The sequence below is a fragment of the Lolium rigidum genome, chromosome 1, assembly GCF_022539505.1.
Source record: "Lolium rigidum isolate FL_2022 chromosome 1, APGP_CSIRO_Lrig_0.1, whole genome shotgun sequence".
Taxonomy (NCBI): Eukaryota; Viridiplantae; Streptophyta; class Magnoliopsida; order Poales; family Poaceae; genus Lolium; species Lolium rigidum.
The window spans coordinates 265,678,075-265,704,730 of record NC_061508.1 but is presented as its reverse complement, the minus strand read 5'-3'; the positions used below and the strand labels follow the sequence as shown (position 1 = coordinate 265,704,730).

General features: G+C 47.1%; 1 protein-coding gene across 1 annotated transcript; it reads left to right on the top strand.

Annotated features, from left to right (window-relative positions):
- The first annotated feature begins 342 nt into the window (after nt 1-342).
- On the top strand, nt 343-1,920 carry LOC124683632 (berberine bridge enzyme-like Cyn d 4). Its single transcript, XM_047218113.1, has one exon. It carries the CDS (start codon nt 343-345, stop codon nt 1,918-1,920), a length of 1,578 nt encoding a protein of 525 aa, XP_047074069.1.
- Nucleotides 1,921-26,656: the final 24,736 nt, after the last annotated feature.

The following is a 26,656-nucleotide window of genomic DNA, read 5'->3' as shown; positions in this document are numbered from 1 at the left end:
ATCTTGATGCTTTAAATTAGGTATATTCAACGCCCTGCAGTTTCGCTCCTAAACAAAAGGCTCTACCATCCCGACGGTTTTGTTCTTGGACCAAACGCACGGCAATGTGCGAAGAAGCGATGCCTGATCGCCACATCACGCACAACCCTGTACAAACGGAGATCTTGACTTGGTTAAAACTCCACATTTAGTTTACTGGATGGATCCGCGCTTGTAGGGTGCGGTGCGGACACCGGAGAAACAAGAGGGTGCTCAGTCGAAACCTCCTATATAAGCTCATCTCCAGTCCTCACAGCGATGTACACCCAGCCACCGATCGAGTACACTCCAAGTTAAGCTACAATGGCGAATTGCAGGACCTTGGCGCTGGTGCTGCTGTTCTGCTCCTTGGCGTCCTCTTGGGAGGTCGCCTTCTCCTACTTCCCCTCGCCGGCAGTCAAGGAGGATTTCCTGGGATGCCTCGTGAAGGAGATCCCGCCACGCCTCCTCTACGCCAAGAGCTCCCCCGGCTACCCCTCCGTGCTGGGGCAAACCATCCGGAACTCGAGATGGTCGTCGCCGGACAACGTGAAGCCGCTCTACATCATCACCCCCACCAACACCTCCCACATCCAGTCTGCCGTGGTGTGCGGCCGCCGTTACGACGTCCGCATCCGCGTACGCAGCGGCGGGCACGACTACGAGGGCCTCTCGTACCGCTCCCTGCAGCCCGAGAACTTCGCCGTCGTCGACCTCAATCAGATGCGGGCGGTGTTGGTGGACGGTAAGGCCCGCACGGCGTGGGTCGACTCCGGTGCGCAGCTCGGCGAGCTCTACTACGCCATCTCCAAGTATAGCCGCACGCTGGCGTTCCCGGCCGGCGTTTGCCCGACCATCGGCGTGGGCGGTAACCTCGCGGGCGGCGGCTTCGGCATGCTGCTGCGCAAGTACGGCATCGCCGCAGAGAACGTCATAGACGTGAAGCTCGTCGACGCCAACGGCAAGCTGCACGACAAGAAGTCCATGGGCGACGACCATTTCTGGGCCGTGAGGGGTGGCGGCGGCGAGAGCTTCGGCATCGTGGTCTCGTGGCAGGTGAAGCTCCTGCCGGTGCCTCCCACGGTGACCATCTTCAAGATCCCCAAGTCAGTCAGCGAGGGCGCCGTGGACATCATCAACAAGTGGCAACTGGTCGCGCCTCAACTTCCCGCCGACCTCATGATCCGCATCATCGCGATGGGGCCCATGGCCACGTTCGAGGCCATGTACCTCGGCACCTGCAAAACCCTGACCCCGATGATGCAGAGCAAGTTCCCCGAGCTTGGCATGAACGCCTCGCACTGCAACGAGATGTCATGGATCGAGTCCATCCCCTTCGTCCACCTCGGCCATAGGGATTCCCTGGAGGGCGACCTCCTCAACCGGAACAACACCTTCAAGCCCTTTGCGGAGTACAAATCGGACTACGTCTACGAGCCATTCCCCAAGAGCGTGTGGGAGCAGATCTTTGGCACCTGGCTCGTGAAGCCTGGTGCGGGGATTATGATCTTCGACCCCTACGGTGCCACCATCAGCGCCACCCCAGAAGCGGCGACGCCGTTCCCTCACCGCAAGGGCGTCCTCTTCAACATCCAGTACGTCAACTACTGGTTCGCTCCGGGAGCCGGCGCCGCGCCCTTGTCGTGGAGCAAGGAAATCTACAACTACATGGAGCCGTACGTGAGCAAGAACCCCAGGCAGGCCTACGCCAACTACAGGGACATCGACCTCGGGAGGAACGAGGTGGTGAATGGCGTCTCCACCTACAGCAGTGGTAAGGTCTGGGGACAGAAATATTTCAAGGGTAACTTCGAGAGGCTCGCCATTACCAAGGGCAAGGTGGATCCTACGGATTATTTCAGGAACGAGCAGAGCATCCCGCCACTGATCCAGAAGTTCTAGTTGTCGAGGGAGATTTGTCGATTAGTTATATGCTTTTGCATTGAGATTTAGAGCGTGTGGTTGGCGCTTCACAATGGCCAACTAATAAGGATCACAACGGCGCTGTCTTGAATCGCAACAATTAAAAAGTTTGAAACTTGCCAAATATTAAACGCCTCACAAGACCATTATTTGCTCCCCTCATTAGATAGAGAGATGTCATATTATGTGGATCTTGTTTTTTTTTTTGCCTTCGTTTTATAGTAGTTGTCGCTAATTTAGTAGTTCCACCGTTTCAAAATAAGTGTCTCAACTTTTATCTAGATGCATATCAATGCATCTATAACTAAAATATATCTAGATATATCTATATCTAAACTAAACATTAGTAGAAAAAATGCTATAGAAGTAGGACTAATGGAAGCAAGCTCCAGTTAGCGCATGCGGCTACTATTTTTAGCAGCATGCATGTGATATAGCAGCACATGACTATAGTAAGGGGTTAGTGGTAACGTACCCACTGGCATGGAACAGAGGAAGTATAGAACGCAGGAAGTATCAAATATCGCTAACTATGAAAATCTTATGTACATACATATATATAATTTACCACAAGCCATAGATCCATTCGTATATGCCAATAGTTTCTACAGATCTTGATTTGTATGGGTTGTCATTTATGTGGTCAAAGAAACATGTAACCCATATTTATCCTACGTCATCAATTGATAAAGTCATAATAACATTTGTTCAACAGCTTAGCAAATGTCGTAACCATAATGCATCAAAAGGTTTCATTTCACTCTTTAGTTAGAGGTTACATGTGCATCACAAGACAAACGAAAAGTTAATTATTCTTGTCAATTCTTAACTACTAAAGCAAATCTCTAAAGTTGATACTTTTCAGGTTCCAAATTAATTGAGGCATATTTGTCTACATACACGTATCTAGATATATTTTAATGTGCTGAAACATGTGAATCTAGATAAATCCACGTTATTTTTGTGAGAATTACCGAGGGGCGGGGGGGGGGGGGGTTAATCCCCACCGCTTGTTAATTAATTTTGAAAGGAGGAAGTACAATATGACATTCACATCCTATAAGAACTAATATACTGTGACAATTTTTTCATCGAATATTGAATAGTCATTTAAGTATATATGCTTATCTGTTACAAAACAGAGATAAACCACAGAAACAACATAGTTAACGTGGTATTGTCTCTACCTGCAAAAAAAAACATAAACGTGTGATTGTCTCACTTCAAAAATCATCCCACATCATGACGATCGATATTTGTTGGTCCTCAGTTTGAAGTATATATTTGTCTTCAAATAGTCAATATATTTGTTGCGTCATTTTATAGTACATCAAATGAATTTGGGCCATTTGTTGTCAAGGGGATAAGAATGGATTCACTCCCTCCAGCCGGTTCACAAACGCAATACTACACAAAATTTTCTGCAGTACTCCTGCCAATCCAAACTATTAATGTCGTCAAGGGGATAAGAATGGATTCACTAACTCATATCAATATCCATGGGGAAACCCTTAATTATGAGGGATTGGAGTAGTTTGCTTACGATCATTGCAGTGGTTATTTGGGATGAAATATGTTGGGGATTCGTCGCAGAAAAAAATCTAACTAACCAACCCGGTTGCCCAAATCTATCTAGGAGCAATGCAGTAACGGAGAAGGTTTCGGCGACGTACCATCGTAGACCGAAAATGGTTAACGTTTTGCTAGAACGTGGTTGATGTAGTCGTACTTTGTCGTGGACCTCGGGGTCATGTAGAAGTCCTCTCTTACTACCATACGGTGCTCAACTACGCTCCCGGCCTCAGATCGAGCTAAGGTTGCGGAAGAAGATCTTATGGATCCGAATCGCGGCACCGCTCCAGCGTACCGGGTGGAGTACTCCCTCCATGTACTACGGGTGGAGAGAGAACTAGAGAGAGAGAGTTGGAGGCGCCCAAAGAGGCTCTCCTTTTTCCCTGTGGGAAATCGTGTACTCTCCTCCTCCAATGCCTCCACCTTATATAGGGGGAGGGGGAGGGGGAGGGGATGAGGGCTGCTCCCCAAACCCTAAAAGGAGTGGCCGGCTGAAAGAGCAAAGTCTTCCCATATAGTTTTGTGTTTTTTTATCACAACACTAGAATATATTTCACCGTGTGCATAGTTGCTTTGAAGATTTGTAGGTACATGGTATTCTCGTTGAACACCTCAAGATCGGACGATCAAGATTGAAATTATGGTCGTCTATAGGCGTAGTGGATAGATCTTCTAGTTTTGTGTGTCTGTCGCGAGTCAACATTGTTGGAAAGGTCTTGAAAAGACTATGGGAAACATGGTTTCTCTGCTTAACCGGTAGTACCGGTGCTAGTTGCGATAGTACCGCTACCGCTACCAGCACCAGGTACACGTCAGTTGGAACCTTGTTGACGGTACTACCGCTCCCTTTTGGAAGCGGTAGTACCGATCGAGGTACCACTGGCGATACCGTCTGTTAGGGTCGACCTTACAGTATCCCTGCCGGTACCCAACTGGCACTACCGCTTAAGGTCACCTTTGATGGTGAATCGCGGTAGTGCCGGTCAGGTACCGGTGAGGTACCTGTTAAGGGAAACGTGGCGGTGATACCGGGTGCGGTACCCCTGCGGTACCGGCTAGGCATCTAGTGCACCCGGAACTCATCTTCGGTACCTTGAAGGTACCAGTACCGGTAGTGCCGGATGGAGCCCCACGTGTCCTACTCAAAAGGCACCTGTATGACCCAAAGTGGTAGTACCGCTTCACCAAGCGGTAGTACCGGTTGATAGGGATCTGTGAGTAATAGTTGGAATTGAGGACCCTGATGCATGTAAAATGCATATACGAACTTTCTCCTTATCATATTGAATTCCCATATATTTGCAACATATATGATGATAATACCATGTTTTACATTGATTTATGGGAGATTTACCAATGATCCCCTTTATTTGGTTTATAACTCTGCAGAACAGGAAATCCATGTTTCGTGTATTTTTCACTTTCGGAGACCTATAAGAAGTCAAATTGACCTAGGATTTTTGGAGCGTCACTTTTTCATCGGGAGAAGCACCCTGACACCTGGAAGCGGGCCTGAGGCCCAAAAGGGGTCCGGTGGCTGATACGTCTCCGACGTATCGATAATTTCTTATGTTCCATGCCATATTATTGATGATACCTACATGTTTTATGCACACTTTATGTCATATTCGCGCATTTTCTGGAACTAACCTATTAACAAGATGCCGAAGAGCCGATTCTTTGTTTTCTGCTGTTTTTGGTTTCAGAAATCCTAGTAACGAAATATTCTCGGAATTGGACGAAATCAAGACCCGGGGTCCTATTTTGCCACGAACCTTCCGGAAGACCGAAAGGGATACGAAGTGGGGCGATGAGGCGCCGCCACCATAGGGCCGCGCGCCGGAGGGGGCCCGCGCCGCCCTATGGTGTGGGCCCCTCGTCGGCCCTCCGACTCGCCCTTCCGCCTACTTAAAGCCTCCGTCGCGAAACCCACGAGGCGAAAAACCACGATACGGAAAACCTTCCAGAGACGCCGCCGCCACCAATCCTATCTCGGGGGATTCTGGAGATCTCCTCCGGCACCCTGCCGGACAGGGGATTCATCTCCCGGAGGACTCTACACCGCCATGGTCGCCTCCGGAGTGATGAGTGAGTAGTTCACCCCTGGACTATGGGTCCATAGCGGTAGCTAGATGGTTGTCTTCTCCTCATTGTGCTTCATTGTTGGATCTTGTGAGCTGCCTAACATGATCAAGATCATCTATCCGTAATGCTATATGTTGTGTTTGTCGGGATCCGATGGATAGAGAATACCATGTTATGTTAATTATCAAGTTATTACATATGTGTTGTTTATGATCTTGCATGCTCTCCGTTATTAGTAGAGGCTCTGGCCAAGTTTTTGCTCTTAACTCCAAGAGGGAGTATTTATGCTCGATAGTGGGTTCATGCCTGCATTGACACCTAGGACAGTGACAGAAAGTTCTAAGGTTGTGTTGTGCTGTTGCCACTAGGGATAAAACATTGGCGCTATGTCCGAGGATGTAGTTGTTGATTACATTACGCACCATACTTAATGCAATTGTCTGTTGCTTTGCAACTTAATACTTGGAGGGGTTCGGACGATAACCTGAAGGTGGACTTTTTAGGCATAGATGCAGTTGGATGGCGGTCTATGTACTTTGTCGTAATGCCCAATTAAATCTCACTGTACTTATCATGACATGTATGTGCATTGTTATGCCCTCTCTATTTGTCAATTGCCTGACTGTAATTTGTTCACCCAACATGCTTTTATCTTATGGGAGAGACACCTCTAGTGAACTCGTGGACCCCGGTCCATTCTTTTATACTTGAAATACAAATCTGCTGCAATACTTGTTTCTACTGTTTTCTCTGCAAACAATCATCTTCCACACAATACGGTTAATCCTTTGTTACGAGCAAGCCGGTGAGATTGACAACCTCACTCTGTTTCGTTGGGGCAAAGTACTTTGGTTGTGTTGTGCAGGTTCCACGTTGGCGCCGGAATCTCTGGTGTTGCGCCGCACTACATCCCGCCGCCATCAACCTTCAACTTGTTTCTTGGCTCCTCCTGGTACAATAAACCTTGGTTTCTTTCTGAGGGAAAACTTGCTGCTGTGCGCATCATACCTTCCTCTTGGGGTTCCCCAACGAACGTGTGAAATACACGCCATCAAGCATATTTTCTGGCGCCGTTGCCGGGGAACTGAAGAAAAGCTACACCACAAAGATTTCTAACTCCCACGTCAACTACACGCCAGCATATTTTCTGGCGCCGTTGCCGGGGAGATCAAGACACGCTGCAAGGGGAGTCTCCACTTCTCAACCTCTTTACTTTGTTTTTTTCTTGCTTTGTTTTATTTACTACTTTGTTTGCTGCATTATATCAAAACACAAAAAAATTAGTTGCTAGTTTTACTGTCTTGTTTGCTATATCAAAAACACAAAAAAATTAGTTACTTGCATTTAGTTTACTTTTGTTATCATGTCTAGCTCTGTACCTGTTACTTCTTCACCTGAAGAATTAGTTTTTACTTTTAAACAAGGGGATGAGGAAAGTTTTAAAGATGCTTGGTCCAGGATTTTTACTTCTTATCGTAAAACTGAACCTCAAATGACTCTAAGTTTGCTCCTTAGTAATTTTTATTTTGGTCTTATGATTCGCTATAGATATGCCTTGGATGCTCTAGTGGGAGGAGATTTCCTTCATTGTAATGGGGATCAAGCTTTTAATGCCATAAAAAAGTTGGTTGCATCACATGATTCATCTAATAACTTTGATTCAGCCCTTATTAGCATTCATAATAGATTAAACACTCTTGAGACAAGTGCATCGCGCTTAAATGAAAATTATGGATATATTCGTAACCGTCTTGATCAAGTTTTAGTGAACTCTGAACCTTCATTGTGGAAACCTACTATTAAAATTGTCATAGGTTACCAAACTCTTCGAGCTAATTGTGATATTATGACTGAATTTTGCCTAATGCCTAAGGGTATTCATAAATCTTTGAAACTTTGGGAATTCACTGAAGGGGGAGAAGGGATAACTCTTATTGATAACTCTGTTATAATTCCTAAAGGGATAGCTGCGGGTGTGCATACAACCATTCTTGGGATAACAATATCTATTGATTACCTTGTCATTGAATGCGCATGAACAGGACAAATCACGCTCGGAAGATCCCTGCTGAAATTATTGGGAGCAGTCATAGACGTGAGAGAAGGCACCCTAAAATTCACCTCTACACCCGGGGGTAGCCATATATTCCCTAAGCCAAAGAGTAAGGACAAGAAAGGTAAGGATAAATCCCAAGGTAATGCCAATGCACCACCCTTCGATAACACTTGAGTTACACTTTCTGCGCCTAGCTGAAAGGCGTTAAAGAAAAGCGCTTATGGGAGACAACCCATGTTTTTACTACAGTATTTTTGTTTTATATTTGAGTCTTGGAAGTTGTTTACTACTGTAGCAACCTCTCCTTATCTTAGTTTTATGTTTTGTTGTGCCAAGTAAAGTCTTTGATAGTAAAGTAAGTACTAGATTTGGATTACTGCGCAGTTCCAGATTTCTTTGCTGTCACGAATCTGGGTCTACCTCCCTGTAGGTAGCTCAGAAAATTAAGCCAATTTACGTGCATGATCCTCAGATATGTACGCAACTTTCATTCAATTTGGGCATTTTCATTTGAGCAAGTCTGGTGCCCTAATAAAATTCATCTTTACGGACTGTTCTGTTTTGACAGATTCTGCCTTTTATTTTGCATTGCCTCTTTTGCTATGTTGGATGAATTTCTTTGATCCATTAATGTCCAGTAGCTTTATGCAATGTCCAGAAGTGTTAAGAATGATTGTGTCACCTCTGAACATGTGAATTTTTATTGTGCACTAACCCTCTAATGAGTTGTTTCGATTTTGGTGTGGAGGAAGTTTTCAAGGATCAAGAGAGGAGTATGATGCAATATGATCAAGGAGAGTGAAAGCTCTAAGCTTGGGGATGCCCCGGTGGTTCACCCCTGCATATTCTAAGAAGACTCAAGCGTCTAAGCTTGGGGATGCCTTGGGCATCCCCTTCTTCATCGACAACATTATCAGGACCTGAAACTATATTTTTATTCCGTCACATCTTATGCACTTTGCTTGGAGCGTCGGTTTGTTTTTGTTTTTGTTTTGTTTGAATAAAATGGATCCTAGCATTCACTTTGTGGGAGAGAGACACGCTCCGCTGTATCATATGGACAAGTATGTCCTTAGGCTCTACTCATAGTATTCATGGCGAAGTTTCTTCTTCGTTAAATTGTTATATGGTTGGAATTGGAAAATGCTACATGTAGTAACTCTAGAATGTCTTGGATAATTTGATACTTGGCAATTGTTGTGCTCATGTTTAAGCTCTTGCATCATATACTTTGCACCCATTAATGAAGAAACACTTAGAGCTTGCTAATTTGGTTTGCATATTTGGTTTCTCTAGAGTCTAGATAATATCTAGTATTGAGTTTTGAACAACAAGGAAGACGGTGGGGAGTCTTATAATGTTTACAATATGTCTTTTATGTGAGTTTTGCTGTACTGTTCATCCTTGTGTTTGTTTCAAATAACCTTGCTAGCCTAAACCTTGTATCGAGAGGGAATACTTCTCATGCATCCAAAATCCTTAAGCCAACCACTATGCCATTTGTGTCCACCATACCTACCTACTACATGGTATTTATCCGCCATTCCAAAGTAAATTTCTTGAGTGCTACCTTTAAAATTCCATCATTCACCTTTGCAAGATATAGCTCATGGGACAAATATCTTAAAAACTATTGTGGTATTGAATATGTACTTATGCACTTTATCTCTTATTAAGTTGCTTGTTGTGCGATAACCATGCTTACGGGGACGCCATCAACTATTCTTTGTTGAATATCATGTGAGTTGCTATGCATGTCCGTCTTGTACGAAGTAAGAGAGATTTACCACCTTAATGGTTGGAGCATGCATATTGTTAGAGAAGAACATTGGGCCGCTAACTAAAGCCATGATTCATGGTGGAAGTTTCAGTTTTGGACATATATCCTCAATCTCATATGAGAATAATAATTGTTGCCACATGCTTATGCATTAAAGAGGAGTCCATTATCTGTTGTCCATGTTGTCCCGGTATGGATGTCTAAGTTGAGAATAATCAAAAGCGAGAAATCCAAAATGCGAGCTTTCTCCTTAGACCTTTGTACGGGCGGCATGGAGGTACCCCATTGTGACACTTGGTTAAAACATGTGCATTGCAAAGATCCGGTAGTCCAAGCTAATTAGGACAAGGTGCGGGCACTATTAGTATACTATGCATGAGGCTTGCAACTTGTAAGATATAATTTACATAACTCATATGCTTTATTACTACCGTTGACAAAATTGTCTCATGTTTTCAAAATAAAAGCTCTAGCACAAATATAGCAATCGATGCTTTCCTCTTTGAAGGACCATTCTTTTTACTTTTATGTTGAGTCGGTTCACCTATCTCTCTCCACCTCAAGAAGCAAACACTTGTGTGAAGCTGTGCATTGATTCCTACATACTTGCATATTGCACTTGTTATATTACTCTATGTTGACAATTATCTATGAGATATACATGTTACAAGTTGAAAGCAACCGCTGAAACTTAATCTTCCTTTGTGTTGCTTCAATACCTTTACTTTAATTTATTGCTTTATGAGTTAACTCTTATGCAAGACTTATTGATGCTTGTCTTGAAGTCTTTGCTTTATGATTCACTTGTTTGCTTTATGATTCACTTGTTTACTCATGTCATTACCATTGTTTTGATCGCTGCATTCATTACATATGTTTACAAATAGTATGATCAAGGTTATGATGGCATGTCACTTCAGAAATTATCTTTGTTATCGTTTTACCTGCTCGGGACGAGCGGAACTAAGCTTGGGGATGCTGATACGTCTCCGACGTATCGATAATTTCTTATGTTCCATGCCATATTATTGATGATACCTACATGTTTTATGCACACTTTATGTCATATTCGCGCATTTTCTGGAACTAACCTATTAACAAGATGCCGAAGAGCCAGTTGTTGTTTTGTGCTGTTTTTGGTTTCAGAAATCCTAGTAACGAAATATTCTCGGAATTGGACGAAATCAAGACCCAGGGTCCTATTTTGCCACGAACCTTCCAGGAAGACCGAAAGGGATACGAAGTGGGGCGACGAGGCGCCGCCACCATAGGGCCGCGCGGCCGGAGGGGGCCCGCGCCGCCCTATGGTGTGGGCCCCTCGTCGGCCCTCCGACTCTGCCCTTCCGCCTACTTAAAGCCTCCGTCGCGAAACCCCCGAGGCGAAAAACCACGATACGGAAAACCTTCCGAGAGACGCCGCCGCCGCCAATCCCATCTCGGGGGATTACGGAGATCTCCTCCGGCACCATGCCGGAGAGGGGATTCATCTCCCGGAGGACTCTACACCGCCATGGTCGCCTCCGGAGTGATGAGTGAGTAGTTCACCCCTGGACTATGGGTCCATAGCAGTAGCTAGATGGTTGTCTTCTCCTCATTGTGCTTCATTGTTGGATCTTGTGAGCTGCCTAACATGATCAAGATCATCTAGCTGTAATGCTATATGTTGTGTTTGTCGGGATCCGATGGATAGAGAATACCATGTTATGTTAATTATCAAGTTATTACATATGTGTTGTTTATGATCTTGCATGCTCTCCGTTATTAGTAGAGGCTCTGGCCAAGTTTTTGCTCTTAACTCCAAGAGGGAGTATTTATGCTCGATAGTGGGTTCATGCCGCATTGACACACGGGACGAAGTGACAGAAAGTTCTAAGGTTGTGTTGTGCTGTTGCCACTAGGGATAAAACATTGGCGCTATGTCCGAGGATGTAGTTGTTGATTACATTACGCACCATACTGTTGCGGTCAGAAACCCACCGGCGGGCAGCGACTGGCAACACCGTAGAGCCGGGAACAACTCAGGGCTGCGGCTGGCCCCAGTCCCTCAGAGCGACGGCCCGCAAAGCCTTCTGGTCACACGTCCGATGCTGTCGCAAGGGCGTGCCACCTGACCTATACCTGGTCGGGAAGGTGTTGGATGATGCCTCGCTTAGTTTCCTGCATGGCATACACGTAAACGTTAAATACGAGCCTCGATCGGCTCTCGGGTTGTCTCGTGAATCGGCTCAAAGAGCCGATCCACCCATGATTCGTACGAGGTGTACGAATATATGGTGGTCCTGCTTGATCAAGATAAAGCTAAAGCGATCTACGACGATTTAGGGTTTTCACCGCATAATCGGATCATCCTACTCACGATTGGGCCTCGCGCTCGCGTACGGTGACCGTAAGCCGATCCTAGACGAGGGCCTAAAAACCAACACGAGGTTGTTCCCCGGAACATCCTGTCTAGGGCTAGCAAACTCCACCCTACACGCCGCTGGATCCTCCAACCCTTTGTAAGGCCTAACTATTGCGGATATTAAACTAATCCTTGAAGAACAAGGAGCAACCGTAACGGATCGGATCTACTAAACAATGATCAAGCGGGGTGCCGCCCCTACACCTAAGATAGGTGTAAGGGCGGCTAGATGTATAAGGGTTGCAACAGCATATGATATGAAGAACAATGCTAACCCTAATACATCTAAGATAACTACGTTGCTCGCCATCAAAAAGGCTTCAGCACGAGCAACGCGTGAACAACGTAATAAGCTTGTGCTGCGTAGATCGCAAGATGCGATCTAGGCAGCATGGTGCTTACCGGAAGAAACCCTCGAGACGAAGGAGTTGGCGATGCGCCGAGATTGGTTGTGTTGAACGTTGGTTGTTGTTTATTTCATAAACCCTAGATACATATTTATAGTCCGGGGGACTTTCTAATTCAGGCGTGCACCTAACCGTGCACGGGTTAAACTCTATCTTTTAATCTAAGATGCGATCTACTATATTACAGATACACGGGCAATCTAGCCCAAACTCTTCGTGCAAGGCCGCTTCAGAGATCTTCCATATGTAATCTTCTAAGCCCATCTTCCTTACGGCCCATCTCTCGATTTGGCCAAAATCCGAGTGATAACACATGCCCCCTGGTTTTGGCAATGATAATTCCAAAACCACTCGCTTTTCCTTCGAAGGGTCATGCCGTGACAGATCAGAACCGTCGCAGTATTCTTTATCATGATGACTCGCCTCCTCAACTTCTCTGCACGATTTGACAATTTTGGCCCCCACCTCCTCGGAAACTGCTCGAGCAATAAATCTCCATTCTATCCCCTTTATCTACAGCATCGAACAGTTCACCTCTTCATCCCCCTGCTCCAAATTAGCCATGTCGTCCTCTTCCTCTTCTTCCGTTTCTCTCCAATCCTCTTCCTCAAGCGAATCGATCCCAGGGCACAACCAGATGGAGGCGTACAACAGGCGCGCTCCCAAGCATTGGGACGAGCGGGAGTGGGACTTCGACTTCGTGCCGGAGGGGCCAACCGAGAGGACCTCGTCGCGGTCGGATGGGGCCATGCCCACGGCGACGGGGAAGATGACCTCCGATTCTTGATTGACGGAGCACTGGAGACGGAGAGCGACGACAACGACCCTCTCTTCCGTGGTAAATTCACCTCCGTCACCAAAGAAGAAACATAGGATGATGAAGACGAAGATATCTCCTCCGACACGAAGAAGGAACAGGAGGACGACACCTCCTCCGACGAACCGCCGCCAAAGCGCATCCGTGGCTGGGCTTGGTCAGATGAGGACGATGATGATGACGAGGAAGAAGCCTCTGCTGAAGGTTACAGTAGCAGCAACGAGGAACCCGTCGACAGCAGCAATGACGGCAGCTACCCCAGCGACGGCGAAGACAGCAACAGCCCTTAGAGTAGGGACCTACTAGCATGGGGATAGCAGTAGTAACCTGCTCTCTTTTTGTTGAACAATCGGCTTCTCTTTGTAAGAAATTTATTATCAATGAAAAACTTCTTTTGATTTTGCCGATGTCCTTTATGCTGATTTAGCCGATTTTTCCTCATCTGACTTTGTCGACTGTTAGCCTAATCAATGCTCAAATGACTGATGGCCACGCATCGGTCTTTCACGATAATCTGCGAACGGGCGAGTTCTGTCATCCCTCCAAGTTAGCCGGCTCTCGCGATAACAATAGTACTTAGTACGGCCGATCGCGACGAGGCCGGCGATTTGGCCTTGAGCAGGCGTCTTTAAAAGAGCCCTGGAACTGTTGCTGAATCAGCTTAGATGCTGAAACTGGTAACTCTGTAACAAAAGCACCACTCTTCAGAACAGTTGCGATGTAGAGCCAGCTGATTCCAACAAAGTCGGCTCCCAGAGCCAAGAACCTTTCGGGCGAGTTGCCCCCCGAGCCTCATCTAAAGTGAGAACATTAATGAATCAGCCAAATGTGTCGCCATCAGCTTCCAAATTATAATGCAGAACCAGCCGATTCCAACAAAATCGGCTCCCTATAGCAAAGGGTCTTTCAGGACAAGCTACCCCCCGAGCTTCTTCAGCCCACTTCTCGCGCCTTGCAGGTCAGATCGGGTCCTTTCCTTTGGCGGATCTGATGCAACCCATCCTTAACCTGATCGGCACGTCCAGGCTGCTCTTGGCATTGGTCAGGGTCATGATCCCTCAAACCGCCCCAGCTGATATTGCGGACTCGAGTACTTGCAAGAAGGCATTCCATTGAGGAGTTCTTCCAGTAGAGTTTCTCTTCGTGACCCACTTCCTACTCCATTGAGTCTCTGCTTATAACAGTTGTATCCCTTGAGTCGATGGCCATGCATCGGCTTTGCTTAAAAAAATTTGAATTTTTTACGGCCGATTTATGTATCGGCCCCCATACTTCAATACCCATCATCAAAGGATATCTTGGGCTGCGGGGCATTTGTAAGACGCTTCTACTGCATATCCTCGTGTTTTATCCACCTGGGTGCCCCCCGAGCCGATTCTTTCAAGGGATTTGATGGTATCGGCTCTTCAGGTATTCCCTGTTGGATCGAATGTTGAACCCGGGTAGAATGTACGGTGAGGATAATTTTGGCCGATTCGCTGGAATCGGCCTCCACGTTGAATTGCCCGATGAAGGTTTTGTAACGTTCCTCCATAAATCCTTGGGGCCGATTTCCCGGATCGGCATCGCCACGTTTGTCCATAGACGCTGTTTTTGCTACACGGTCAGGCCGGTGGATAAAACCAACCTAGTCCCATCCTGTGTCACGTTGATGCGCTCGCGATCGTCGAAATTGGGTGCCTCGTGTAATCCTCGGAGCACCAAACTCCGTTGGAAGGACGAGCACCATGTTTGTGCCAGCCGATGTCTCATCATCGGCTTTCCTTTGCTTGGGGCGCCACTCTTTTCTTTGTGGCCGACCTTCTTCGTCCAGGGTTCGCTGAATTTTGGCGGCCAGATCAGGCCGTGCCTTCCTCAACGTGTGCAGGTATAACCTTTCAGCTTCCTCCAACCCACGCGGACGCTGAACCCTTCGCTTTTGGGAACGGTTGAGCCCATCAGGGCACCACCTTGGCCGATGATATTTGTCTTCTTCATCATCGTCCTCTAGTTCCTCGAGATCCTCCACCCGAGCGGACTCAGCATGCTTGTTCCGAGGCGGGAGAGGCCCTAGACGTTTGAACACGGACACGTTAGCTGCATCCTTCTTCTTTTGTTTGCATTCTGGGCAGTTGCCGATTGTAGGCAATCGGCTCATTCCTGAATCCCAGCAGTGTTTGAAGAAGGGGCAGTCCCAGTGCCTATCTACGTCGTCTTGCTCCCTCGACTTTTCCTTGGCGTGGCGCTCATATCGCTCCTCGTCGTGATCACGCCGACGACGTCTCCTGTCGTCCCTAGCCAGACGATCTTTTTCATCATCGTCGTTGTATCGCCGGCGTTGGTCATACTGACTCACATACTTGTTGAGGAGGTGATCAGAGAGAGGTCGCTGATATCTTATGTTCTTCACTTCTCCCTCTGTGACGTAGCGCTTGCCGTCGTGGCGGAGCCGATCGCATGGAGCGGCTTCCTCTGTGTCTTTGATGTGAGAGCAGCTGCCCTCATCTCCGTCCTTACCAGAGTGGTGCCCAGGTCCCACCATGTTGATATTGCACGAGAAATCTGGCTGGCACCCTCCATGGTAAGTATACTCCACCATGTTAACGGCGGGGAAGGGGTGTGTGTCGACCTTCATGGCGTATTGGTTGAAAATTAGCCGCCCTTTTTCTATCGCCATTTGGATCTGCTGACGCCACACCCTGCAGTCGTTAGTGGTGTGGGTGAACGTGTTATGCCACTTGCAGTATGGCTTTCCATTCAGCTCCTGCACCGTGGGGATCTTGTGGCCTTCGGGTACCTTTAGCTGCTTCTCCGTGAGTAAGAGGTCGAAAATCTGCTCAGCTTTGGTCACGTCGAAGTCGAACCCTTTTGGAGGGCCTTGTGGCTTAACCCACTTGCAGGACACGGGGCCTGCCGCCCTAGTCCATTCAGCCACTGCTACCTCTCGATCTCCCGCAGCACCTTCATCGTCGTCTGCCTCAACCAGGACCACCGCACGCTTGAATTTGTCCTGGTAAACATCTGGGTGGCGCTGTTCATATGCTGACAGCTTCTACACCATGTGCGCCAATGAGGGGTATTCTGCTTGGGAGGCCACGTCCTTGATCGATGATGAGAGACCCACCACCGCCAACTCGACTGCTTCTTTTTCACTTACGTGAACCGAATAGCATCGGTTCCTAACGGTCCCGAAGCGCTGGATGTATTCTCGACACTCGTTTCCCCGCGCTCGTCGTACTTGTGCTAGATCGGGCAATACCAGCCTCGAAGCCTCCGAGTGATACCGTATGTGGAACTGCTCTTCCAACTCGCTTCCAAGTCCGGATTGAGTTTGGTGGTAGCGATGTGTACCACCCGAAAGCCGATCCCGTGAGGGACCGTGCGAAGAACCTCACACGCAGCTCGTCCGATGCCGAGATCGTGCCCGCCTGTGCCAAATATCGGCTCACATGCTCGATGGAGCCGGAACCATCCGATCCACTAAACTTTGTGAAGTCGGGGAGCCGATATTTGGGTGGTAGCGGGATCAATTCGTACTCGTTGGGGTACGGCTTGGTAAAGCCGAATGTCTTCCTTTTCGGCATCATGCCGAACCGATCTTTCGGAATTGTACAAATCTGATCCGCGGTGATGGCTGAAGGTGTCGAACCCTGAAGATTCGCCGAGGTGGCATACTTAGCCAGCCATGCTTGCTTTTCCAGTTCTGAGCCAACTGCAGGAGCTGAGCTCTGGAGGTTTGTCGGAGTGGCGTACTTAGCTAACCACGTTTGCTTCTCAAGATCTGCTCCCGACGTTCCTCCCGCTCGTTCCGGAGACCCCTGCTGTTGCAGCTCGGTTCGAGAGTGCCCGAGCTACTGCAGTCCGGCACGTATGCGCACGTGTATCCGTGCGGGATCTCCTTGGGCGCCTCGGTAGGAATTGGTAGTCACTAGGGTCACCACCAATCTTGTAGACGACGTATGCCGATGAGTTCGGCACTTCGGTGCTGCCAACGCGAACGGCAGCGGTGGACGGGACCGGAGTGGCATCTCCCCTTGTAAGTCCCCGCAGCTGGCCCCGACGGAGAATACCGATGGCTCATGATTTCCTGGATCACGCGCGGAGCGACACGCTCCAACGTGTTCACCAGGCTCTCGAGTGGCGGTGCAGCGAATGAGCCACCATGAAGTTGATCTCCCCGACGCCGCGACTCGGTGCGTTCTTCCGACGGGGCGGACAGGTCCACTCCATCGAGCGCGCCTTCGGTGAGAACCCCTTCCACCTGAAGCCATGGGAGCGGGTTCACGTGGAAAGAGCCGATGAGGCCGGCTTCGAGGACTGCCTTGATCTCGTCATGCTTCTTCTTGAGCTCGTCGGTCGATCCTCGTACTTGACCGGAGTGCTTTCCGCCATCTCGGATGTAGATGGCGATGCGGTGGATGTCGAAGATTGTCCCACCGGGCGAGCCGGAATGTGTTGCGGTCGAAACCCACCGGCGGGCAGCGACCGGCAACACCGTAGAGCCGGGAACAACTCAGTGGCTGCGGCTGGCCCTGGTCCCTCGGAGCGACGGCCCGCAAAGCCTTCCCGGTCACACGTCCGATGCCGTCGCAAGGGCATGCCACCTGACCTATACCCGGTCGAGAAGGTGTTGGATGATGCCTCGCTTAGTTTCCTGCATGGCATACACGTAAACGTTAAATACGAGCCTCGATCGGCTCAGAGTTGTCCCGTGAATCGGCTCAAAGAGCCGATCCACCCATGATTCGTACGAGGTGTACGAATATATGGTGGTCCTGCTTGATCAAGATAAAGCTAAAGCGATCTACGACGATTTAGGGTTTTCACCGCATAATCGGATCATCCTACTCACGATTGGGCCTCGCGCTCGCGTACGGTGACCGTAAGCCGATCCTAGACAGGGCCTAAAAACCAACACGAGGTTGTTCCCCGGAACATCCTGTCTAGGGCTAGCAAACTCCACCCTACACGCCGCTGGATCCTCCAACCCTTTGTAAGGCCTAACTATTGCGGATATTAAACTAATCCTTGAAGAACAAGGAGCAACCGTAACGGATCGGATCTACTAAACAATGATCAAGCGGGGTGCCGCCCTACACCTAAGATAGGTGTAAGGGCGGCTAGATGTATAAGGGTTGCACTACGACAGCATATGATATGAAGAACAATGCTAACCCTAACACATCTAAGATAACTACGTTGCTCGCCATCAAAAAGGCTTCAGCACGAGCAACGCGTGAACAACGTAATAAGCTTGTGCTGCCTAGATCGCAAGATGCGATCTAGGCAGCATGGTGCTTACCGGAAGAAACCCTCGAGACGAAGGAGTTGGCGATGCGCCGAGATTGGTTGTGTTGAACGTTGGTTGTTGTTTATTTCATAAACCCTAGATACATATTTATAGTCCAGGGGACTTTCTAATTCAGGCGTGCACCTAACCGTGCACGGGTTAAACTCTATCTTTTAATCTAAGATGCGATCTACTATATTACAGATACACGGGCAATCTAGCCCAAACTCTTCGTGCAAGGCCGCTTCAGAGATCTTCCATATGTAATCTTCTAAGCCCATCTTCCTTACGGCCCATCTCCTGATTTGGCCAAAATCTGGTGATAACACATACTTAATGCAATTGTCTGTTGCTTTGCAACTTAATACTGGAGGGGTTCGGACGATAACCTGAAGGTGGACTTTTTAGGCATAGATGCAGTTGGATGGCGGTCTATGTACTTTGTCGTAATGCCCAATTAAATCTCACTTCGTACTTATCATGACATGTATGTGCATTGTTATGCCCTCTCTATTTGTCAATTGCCCGATCGTAATTTGTTCACCCAACATGCTTTTATCTTATGGGAGAGACACCTCTAGTGAACTGTGGACCCCGGTCCATTCTTTTATACTTGAAATACAAATCTGCTGCAATACTTGTTTTACTTGTTTTCTCTGCAAACAATCATCTTCCACACAATACGGTTAATCCTTTGTTACAGCGAAGCCGGTGAGATTGACAACCTCACTGTTTCGTTGGGGCAAAGTACTTTGGTTGTGTTGTGCAGGTTCCACGTTGGTGCCGGAATCTCTGGTGTTGCGCCGCACTACATCCCGCCGCCATCAACCTTCAACGTGTTTCTTGGCTCCTCCTGGTTCGATAAACCTTGGTTTCTTTCTGAGGGAAAACTTGCTGCTGTGCGCATCATACCTTCCTCTTGGGGTTCCCCAACGAACGTGTGAAATACACGCCATCAAGCATATTTTCTGGCGCCGTTGCCGGGGAACTGAAGAAAAGATACACCACAAAGATTTCTAACTCCCACGTCAACTACACGCCAGCAGTGGCACACCCAAAAAATGCAGGGCGCGCCACCCACCCTCTTTAGGCCGTCGACCATCCAATCCACTTGATTCTTTCGCTAACCGACGTATTTTGACCTAAACATCATTATATATATGGCCCCGAAGAGTTGTCGGGAGGAGAGCGCTGCAGCAGATAGAAACACGAAAATAGAGACTGCAACAGCGAATATTTGAGGGGGAAATTCCGCCGGGATCACCACCGGAGGGATCTATACCTTTCCTAACATCTTCATCATCATCACCATGATCAAGGGGAGTAGTCCACCTCTGAACTACGGGTTTGTGACAGTAGCTTGATCTATTTCTCTCATGTTCTTCATAGTTCTTAGTGCCATATGAGATGCCCTACATGATTATGGCCATATCTGTAATACCTATGTGGTGGATCCTTATTCTATGATATTGTGCTATGAGCTCTGATCATATTATGTGCAAGATGTATTGATATATGCATACTATGTACCCCGTTCTTAAATATTTGTTATGATCCAACATCTATGCAAGACCGTGTGTGGGGTGATCTGTGTATTAGATTGAGTAGCATGGTTTTAATGATTGGGTAGTGACAACAAATTCATGATCTAGTATGGTTTTGCCTTTTCTTTTGCTACCTCACTAGGGACAAAAGTGATGATCTTGTTTGTTCAAGGACAAAGACATGCTGCTGAGCTCACCGTGCAGACGTAATCTTACCAATAGACATTGCTAAACCTACTGAAACCAATACCATTAAAATCAGTCTCAAACAAATGCCTTCTTTCCCCTTCCGATGCAACAAGTTCAAATCTAAGCACGAAATCTCTTCCATCTTATCGCAAACTGCATCGCGCAGGTCAATGATGAGTTGCTTCGTGAAGGGGCTCAGCACCTCAACTTTCTCGTCATACCACCGGAAAAACTTGCATTTTTTTCACCCTAACACAGATGGAACAAGAAGAAGAGCAAATTAAACACCGAGAAAAGGGATTTTGAAGCTCCTAATATATGGTGATTTACCTTTGGCCTGAAGCTAACTTGTCGTACCTCCTTCCAGGATTAGGGTTACTCTATGAGATCTGGCGTGGTGTCTTCCTGCCGTAGAAGGTACATTCACAACCTTGAGCGTAGTTGCTCGGCGCCTTCCTGCTACTAATCGGAGGCCCCAAGCACCGACGCCGAGCGGTGTAGTACGGATCGTCCTCCAAGTACAAGCTTCCTGTGCTCCTTTTCGACATTGGTAGAATGTGTTGTTTCGAACTCCAAGGAGTGAGTGGAAGAGAAGAAGGCTTGTTCTGCACAACATGTGGTGTTCCTGTCATCTCTTTTTAAACACATGAGATGCTAGAGGTTGTGGAGCATGTGAGAGATGTTGTCACCTCTTCTTGCACCTGGTGATGTTACCCACCTCATTTCCACACACGCACACAAGAAAATATGCATCATATTATAAGGCGTGAGATGTTGTCACCTCTTCTTGCACCTAGTGACCTTACCCACCTCATTTTCACACACGCACACAAGAAAATATGCAGAGCTTAGCCTGACACTGCATCATATTATAAGGAGTTTTTTACTTACATCATCAGTAATGGCTACAGAAAGTAGAGAAGCCGTTCAACACGCATCACATAGCTAGCATAGAGCTACTATCTCACACCCGTTAATCATCACCAAAAGTTCAAAAAAAGGTCGACCAACGAGAAAAGGCTAAATAAGAAGGATAATTATGGGTGTTCATTGCAGGTGACCTCTCTCTGAAAGGAGGTGATGCGGTCGTGCATTGTAATCTTGAACCCGTTTGCGGTGACCTTGAACATCACGTAGTCACCCACCTTCAAGCCAAGGAAATCAGCAGGTCATACCACCCATTGTCGAGGACAATTGGTGGCGTGGGGTTGTCTTTGGCCTTCTGGTAGCGACGGCCTCTGGATTGGACGTTTGTGTCCATGTTGAAGGGATGGGCATGCACAGGCCATATGCATCCCGCTCTGTAATTGATTTCCACTACCAGGGGGAAGGGGCGCCCGCTAACGTACTTACTAAATGCTTTTGAGATGAGGAGCATATACAAGTCATCTTCTTCCAACTGGACGCACTAGCGCTTAGGACGCCGCATGTTGGCACGGTGGCCGACCTTGGTAGGGTGGCCAAGCGGGTTGTACGGACTATCCAAGTCCTTAAAATTAGAATTTGCCCTCGCAATGGCCACATCTCGCCTTCGAGGCATCTTTGTCTTATTTCAACTTGGAGGCAACAAGAGACAATGTTCGTATTCACCTAGCAGAAGTCCATCAAAATTGTAGTAGGAGTCCTTCTCCAGCTTCAACACTGCTTTGTCCTACATGAATCATCATGTAGCAATGCAATGTCTGATCATATATACCAGAACCTAGCGAGGTCCAAAAATATGTATAGTGCATGCATTATCAAATTTTTACGACATTAACACGACACTGCATTTTTAAAATTAGCTAAACAGGAAAGCACACCATCTAAATTGACGGAGCAGCACAATGCACAAATAAAATTTACCCGATTTTTTGGCACATTAGCACTAGTGCTCCTGGTTTTCAAAAACCATACTTTTTAGATTTCAAAAAAGTGAAATTAAATACCCACATACATATAATTTTTTTGAATATACACTAGGAATTTTGGAGAAAAAATATGTTGTATTTTAAGCTATACAAAAAAGAGAAGTTTCTGGCAAATATCTAATCCTATACGTAGCCAAAAATTTGTTTTTTTAATGTAGCTCAAAATACAATGAAATTTCTACCGAAAATTCACATAAGTATTCAGGACATGTGTATGTATTCATAAAATATATATGACAATTTTTTGATACAAAAATACACAATTTTTAAATATTTTGAAAACTGGGAGCATTGATGCTCATGTTCATCAAATGTGCTTCCAATTAACACAAATCAAATTTAACTAAGTTTCTCCGCAACCACCTCTGACCATAAATAGATGTCAAAGTATGTCTAAATTTAAGGTATTTGATAGTTCTCAGCTAGATGAGAACTAACTTCGTGCTTAGCTAAGTCCTACACCATTTGATTTGCATCTTGATACGTGCTAGTCGTGGATTTCGACCAATTTGACCCTTTTTCGATAGTTCGGCACAATTTGACCTCTTTTTGAAAAATATTCAAAATCTGACCCTTTTTAGTAGCGCCTTTCCCCTGGGAGCTACCGTCTTCGACGTAGCGCCGGCGCCGCTGGCGCTGAACTTGTGCCAGCGTGGCGATGCTGGGCCCACAATTCGCGAGGTCAACTCCATTCGTAGCGGCGCTACCCTTTTGAAGTTCAACTCCCTTCAGAGTGGCGCTACCCTTTTAAAGTTCAACTCCCCTCGCAGTGGCGCTACCCTTTGGAATATGTTAAGTCGCATGGGCCGCCCCCATCTCCTCCACCTACCACTTACCCCTCACACCCCGACCAGGAAGAAGCCAGGGCGCGTCCCCCTCTCTCTCCCCTAGATCTGAAGATTTCTTTGGTGGATTTTGGTCCCCCTTGATGCAAAGAGGTGTTCTCTCCCATCCACTTCATTTTGTTCAATTGATGGCATGTTTTTGGTTCTATTTTGGTAAATCTTGGTAACCCTAGAAAAATTGATGTCATGTTCTATGTTCTATTGTTCTTGTATAGTCCATTGGTGGTTTGTGTGATGTCTATGTAAGATTTGTAGTTTATGGTTAGCCCTAGATCTATTTAGTGACATAGATGTAGTTAGGGTTGCCCTAGATCTATTTAGTAACATAGATGTAGTTAGGGTTAGCCGTAGATCTATTTGGCCACCATTCTATCTTCTTATTTTATTGTTGAAATGTATATGTTATCATGTAATATACATATAGTTGATGCATTTGGGTTGTTGTAATTTGGTTATAGATGGTGAGAATTGTGAGTGTCCACTATGTGGACAAGGACAAGTTCATGAAAGGCAATGTCGAGTTAGACCCCGATGAGGTTGTGATGGTGTTTGAAATAAGTCCCAACTATGCCAAGGTTGTGGAGAAAGTGAGGATTGAGTTGAAATGAATGAGCCCAACCGATGACATAGAATTGGAGGGAAGGTATAATGTTTCTTTTGGTATGCACAATCGTTGGAAGACAATGAAGCTCAACTCAGATGAAAGGTGGAGTGCATACAAGGAGGTGGTGGCCGAATCTCAAGACAATGCTCTCGAATTATTTTCCACAAAGAAGGTATCGTCGCGACCACACTTGGACTTGAACCGGCATGCCACCCCCAGTTCATGGTAGGAGCCCGTTTGTTGAACCTGATGTTCACATCTCAACAAGTAGTTCTCCTCCGATGACCCAAGATGTCATGACCCAACAAGAAATCAACCAACCACCGAGCCCGATTCGCAATGGTAATTATGATGCAATGGAAGAATATAATGATGACTACGAGGGCGACGGGTCCGAGGGTGATCCCAATGACAATGAGGTTGGTGATTTGGATCTTTATTGTGCGCAAGAGGACATGGACCATGAAATACCTTATAACCGAAGCTACGCATCATGTCGTCATGGTGGAACGGCAGATGCCATGGGATGGCTTAAATTGGGGCCGAATGTACGCTTGAGGATCCGGGTGAGGGGAAGGTTAAAGGGAAAAGAGAGACAGAACTCCGGATTGTATTGATGAACTTGGCCTAGGGCCAGAGGTTGAAGACGTACGGATTACATGGTGGAAACCTCTACCCAAGTGTTGATCGTCCCGCACAGGGGTGCCCCTCCTCTCCTTATATAGGGGAGAGGTGGGTTACATGGGAAGAAACCCTAATGGCATCTTTGATGAGCTGAGCTACTTTATAAAGCTTCTTTGGCCGCAGTGATGCTGCTTCTGTCTTTAATCAGAGGCTGATGACCTCGTCCAATATCTTTTACGTCATCTTCAGCGTTGGTGTCAGAGCTTCGACTAAAGCTGAAGTGCTTCGCTCATCTTGTCCTTTGGTCCTTGAAGGAATCTTTGACTGGAATTCCGACATGCTACAGTTGAGCCTATGCCGGATCTCCGGTATCCTTAGTTTTGAGCTCCGGCATCTTTGCCTTTATATCTTAATCTCTTCTGTTTCTCGTATTCCGGTATACCCCTCCTGGCATACCGGTCTCTGCCTACTTAGCATAGTTCTTACTCAACTTTGAGCATCCGGATTAATCTTTAATCCGGTAAACGAACGTTATGTTATGGCATATTTACCATAGTCTTGGCCTACCGGGGGCCATCCCCCCGACATTAGTACCCGAAGCTAGTGCAGTCCGGCTGATCCTTCCGACAGACCACGCCAGGTTCTTATCCCAAACGTACCGGATTGATCATTCCGGTTTCAAGTTAAACTTTTCCGGTGTTTTACCGGACCCACTCCGAACAACCGAACTTACCAGAGCTTTTCCGGCTTCTTTTTGTCGGTTTCTTTGTCATTAAGATCTCCTCGGTGAAGCCGAGAATAACTCGATTCATGTGCCTGTCAGTGACATGCACACTGTGACTAACATGGCAGTGTCAGCGGGGGTCACATCCCTCGTCTCCCGCGCACATTTAATGTGCCACAGCTGATCTGTGTGGTCCTCCGTTTGGCTGCTTCCAAAGACGCGTGTACCTCGATACCACGTGGCGCCCTGATGGCGTGTATTTCACACGTTCGTTGGGCAACCCCAAGAGGAAGGTATGATGCGCACAGCAGCAAGTTTTCCCTCAGAAAGAAACCAAGGTTTATCGAACCAGGAGGAGCCAAGAAGCACGTTGAAGGTTGATGGCGGCGGGATGTAGTGCGGCGCAACACCGGAGATTCCGGCGCCAACGTGGAACCTGCACAACACAACCAAAGTACTTTGCCCCAACGAAACAAGTGAGGTTGTCAATCTCACCGGCTTGCTGTAACAAAGGATTAACCGAATTGTGTGGAAGATGATTGTTTGCGAGAGAAAATAGTAAAACAAGTATTGCAGCAGATTTGTATTTCAGTATTAAAAGAATGGACCGGGGTCCACAGCTCACTAGAGGTGTCTCTCCCATAAGATAAAAGCATGTTGGGTGAACAAATTACAGTCGGGCAATTGACAAATAGAGAGGGCATAACAATGCACATACATGTCATGATAAGTATAGTGAGATTTAATTGGGCATTACGACAAAGTACATAGACCGCCATCCAACCGCATCTATGCCTAAAAAGTCCACCTTCAGGTTATCGTCCGAACCCCTTCCAGTATTAAGTTGCAAAGCAACGGACAATTGCATTAAGTATGGTGCGTAATGTAATCAACAACTACATCCTCGGACATAGCGCCAATGTTTTATCCCTAGTGGCAACAAGCACAACACAACCTTAGAACTTTACGTCACTCGTCCCGGTGTCAATGCGGGCATGAACCCACTATCGAGCATAAATACTCCCTCTTGGAGTTAAGAGCAAAAACTTGGCCAGAGCCTCTACTAATAATGGAGAGCATGCAAGATCATAAACAACACATATGTAATAACTTGATAATTAACATAACATGGTATTCTCTATCCATCGGATCCCGACAAACACAACATAGAGTATTACAGATAGATGATCTTGATCATGTTAGGCAGCTCACAAGATCCAACAATGAAGCACAATGAGGAGAAGACAACCATCTAGCTACTGCTATGGACCCATAGTCCAGGGGTGAACTACTCACTCATCACTCCGGAGGCGACCATGGCGGCGTAGAGTCCTCCGGGAGATGAATCCCCTCTCCGGCAGGGTGCCGGAGGAGATCTCCAGAATCCCCCGAGATGGGATCGGCGGCGGCGGCGTCTCCGTAAGGTTTTCCGTATCGTGGTTTTTCGCCTCAGGGGTTTCGCGACGGAGGCTTTAAGTAGGCGGAAGGGCGTAGTCGGAGGGCCGACGAGGGGCCCACACCACGCGGCGGCGCGGGCCCCCTTGGCCGCGCCGCCTTGTGGTTTGGCCACCTCGTGGCCCCACTTCGTATGCTCTTCGGTCTTCCGGAAGGTTCGTGGCAAAATAGGCCCCCGGGTCTTCGTTTCGTCCAATTCCGAGAATATTTCGTTACTAGGATTTCTGAAACCAAAAACAGCGAGAAAACAGAACCGGCACTTCGGCATCTTGTTAATAGGTTAGTTCCAGAAAATGCACGAATATGACATAAAGTGTGCACAAAACATGTAGGTATCATCAATAATATGGCATTGAACATAAGAAATTATCGATACGTCGGAGACGTATCAAGCATCCCCAAGCTTAGTTCTGCTCGTCCCGAAGCGAGTAAA

Coding starts and splice junctions, on each gene's coding strand:
- LOC124683632 (XM_047218113.1), top strand. CDS start 343: ATGGCGAATTGCAGGACCTTGGCGCTGGTGCTGCTGTTCTGCTCCTTG.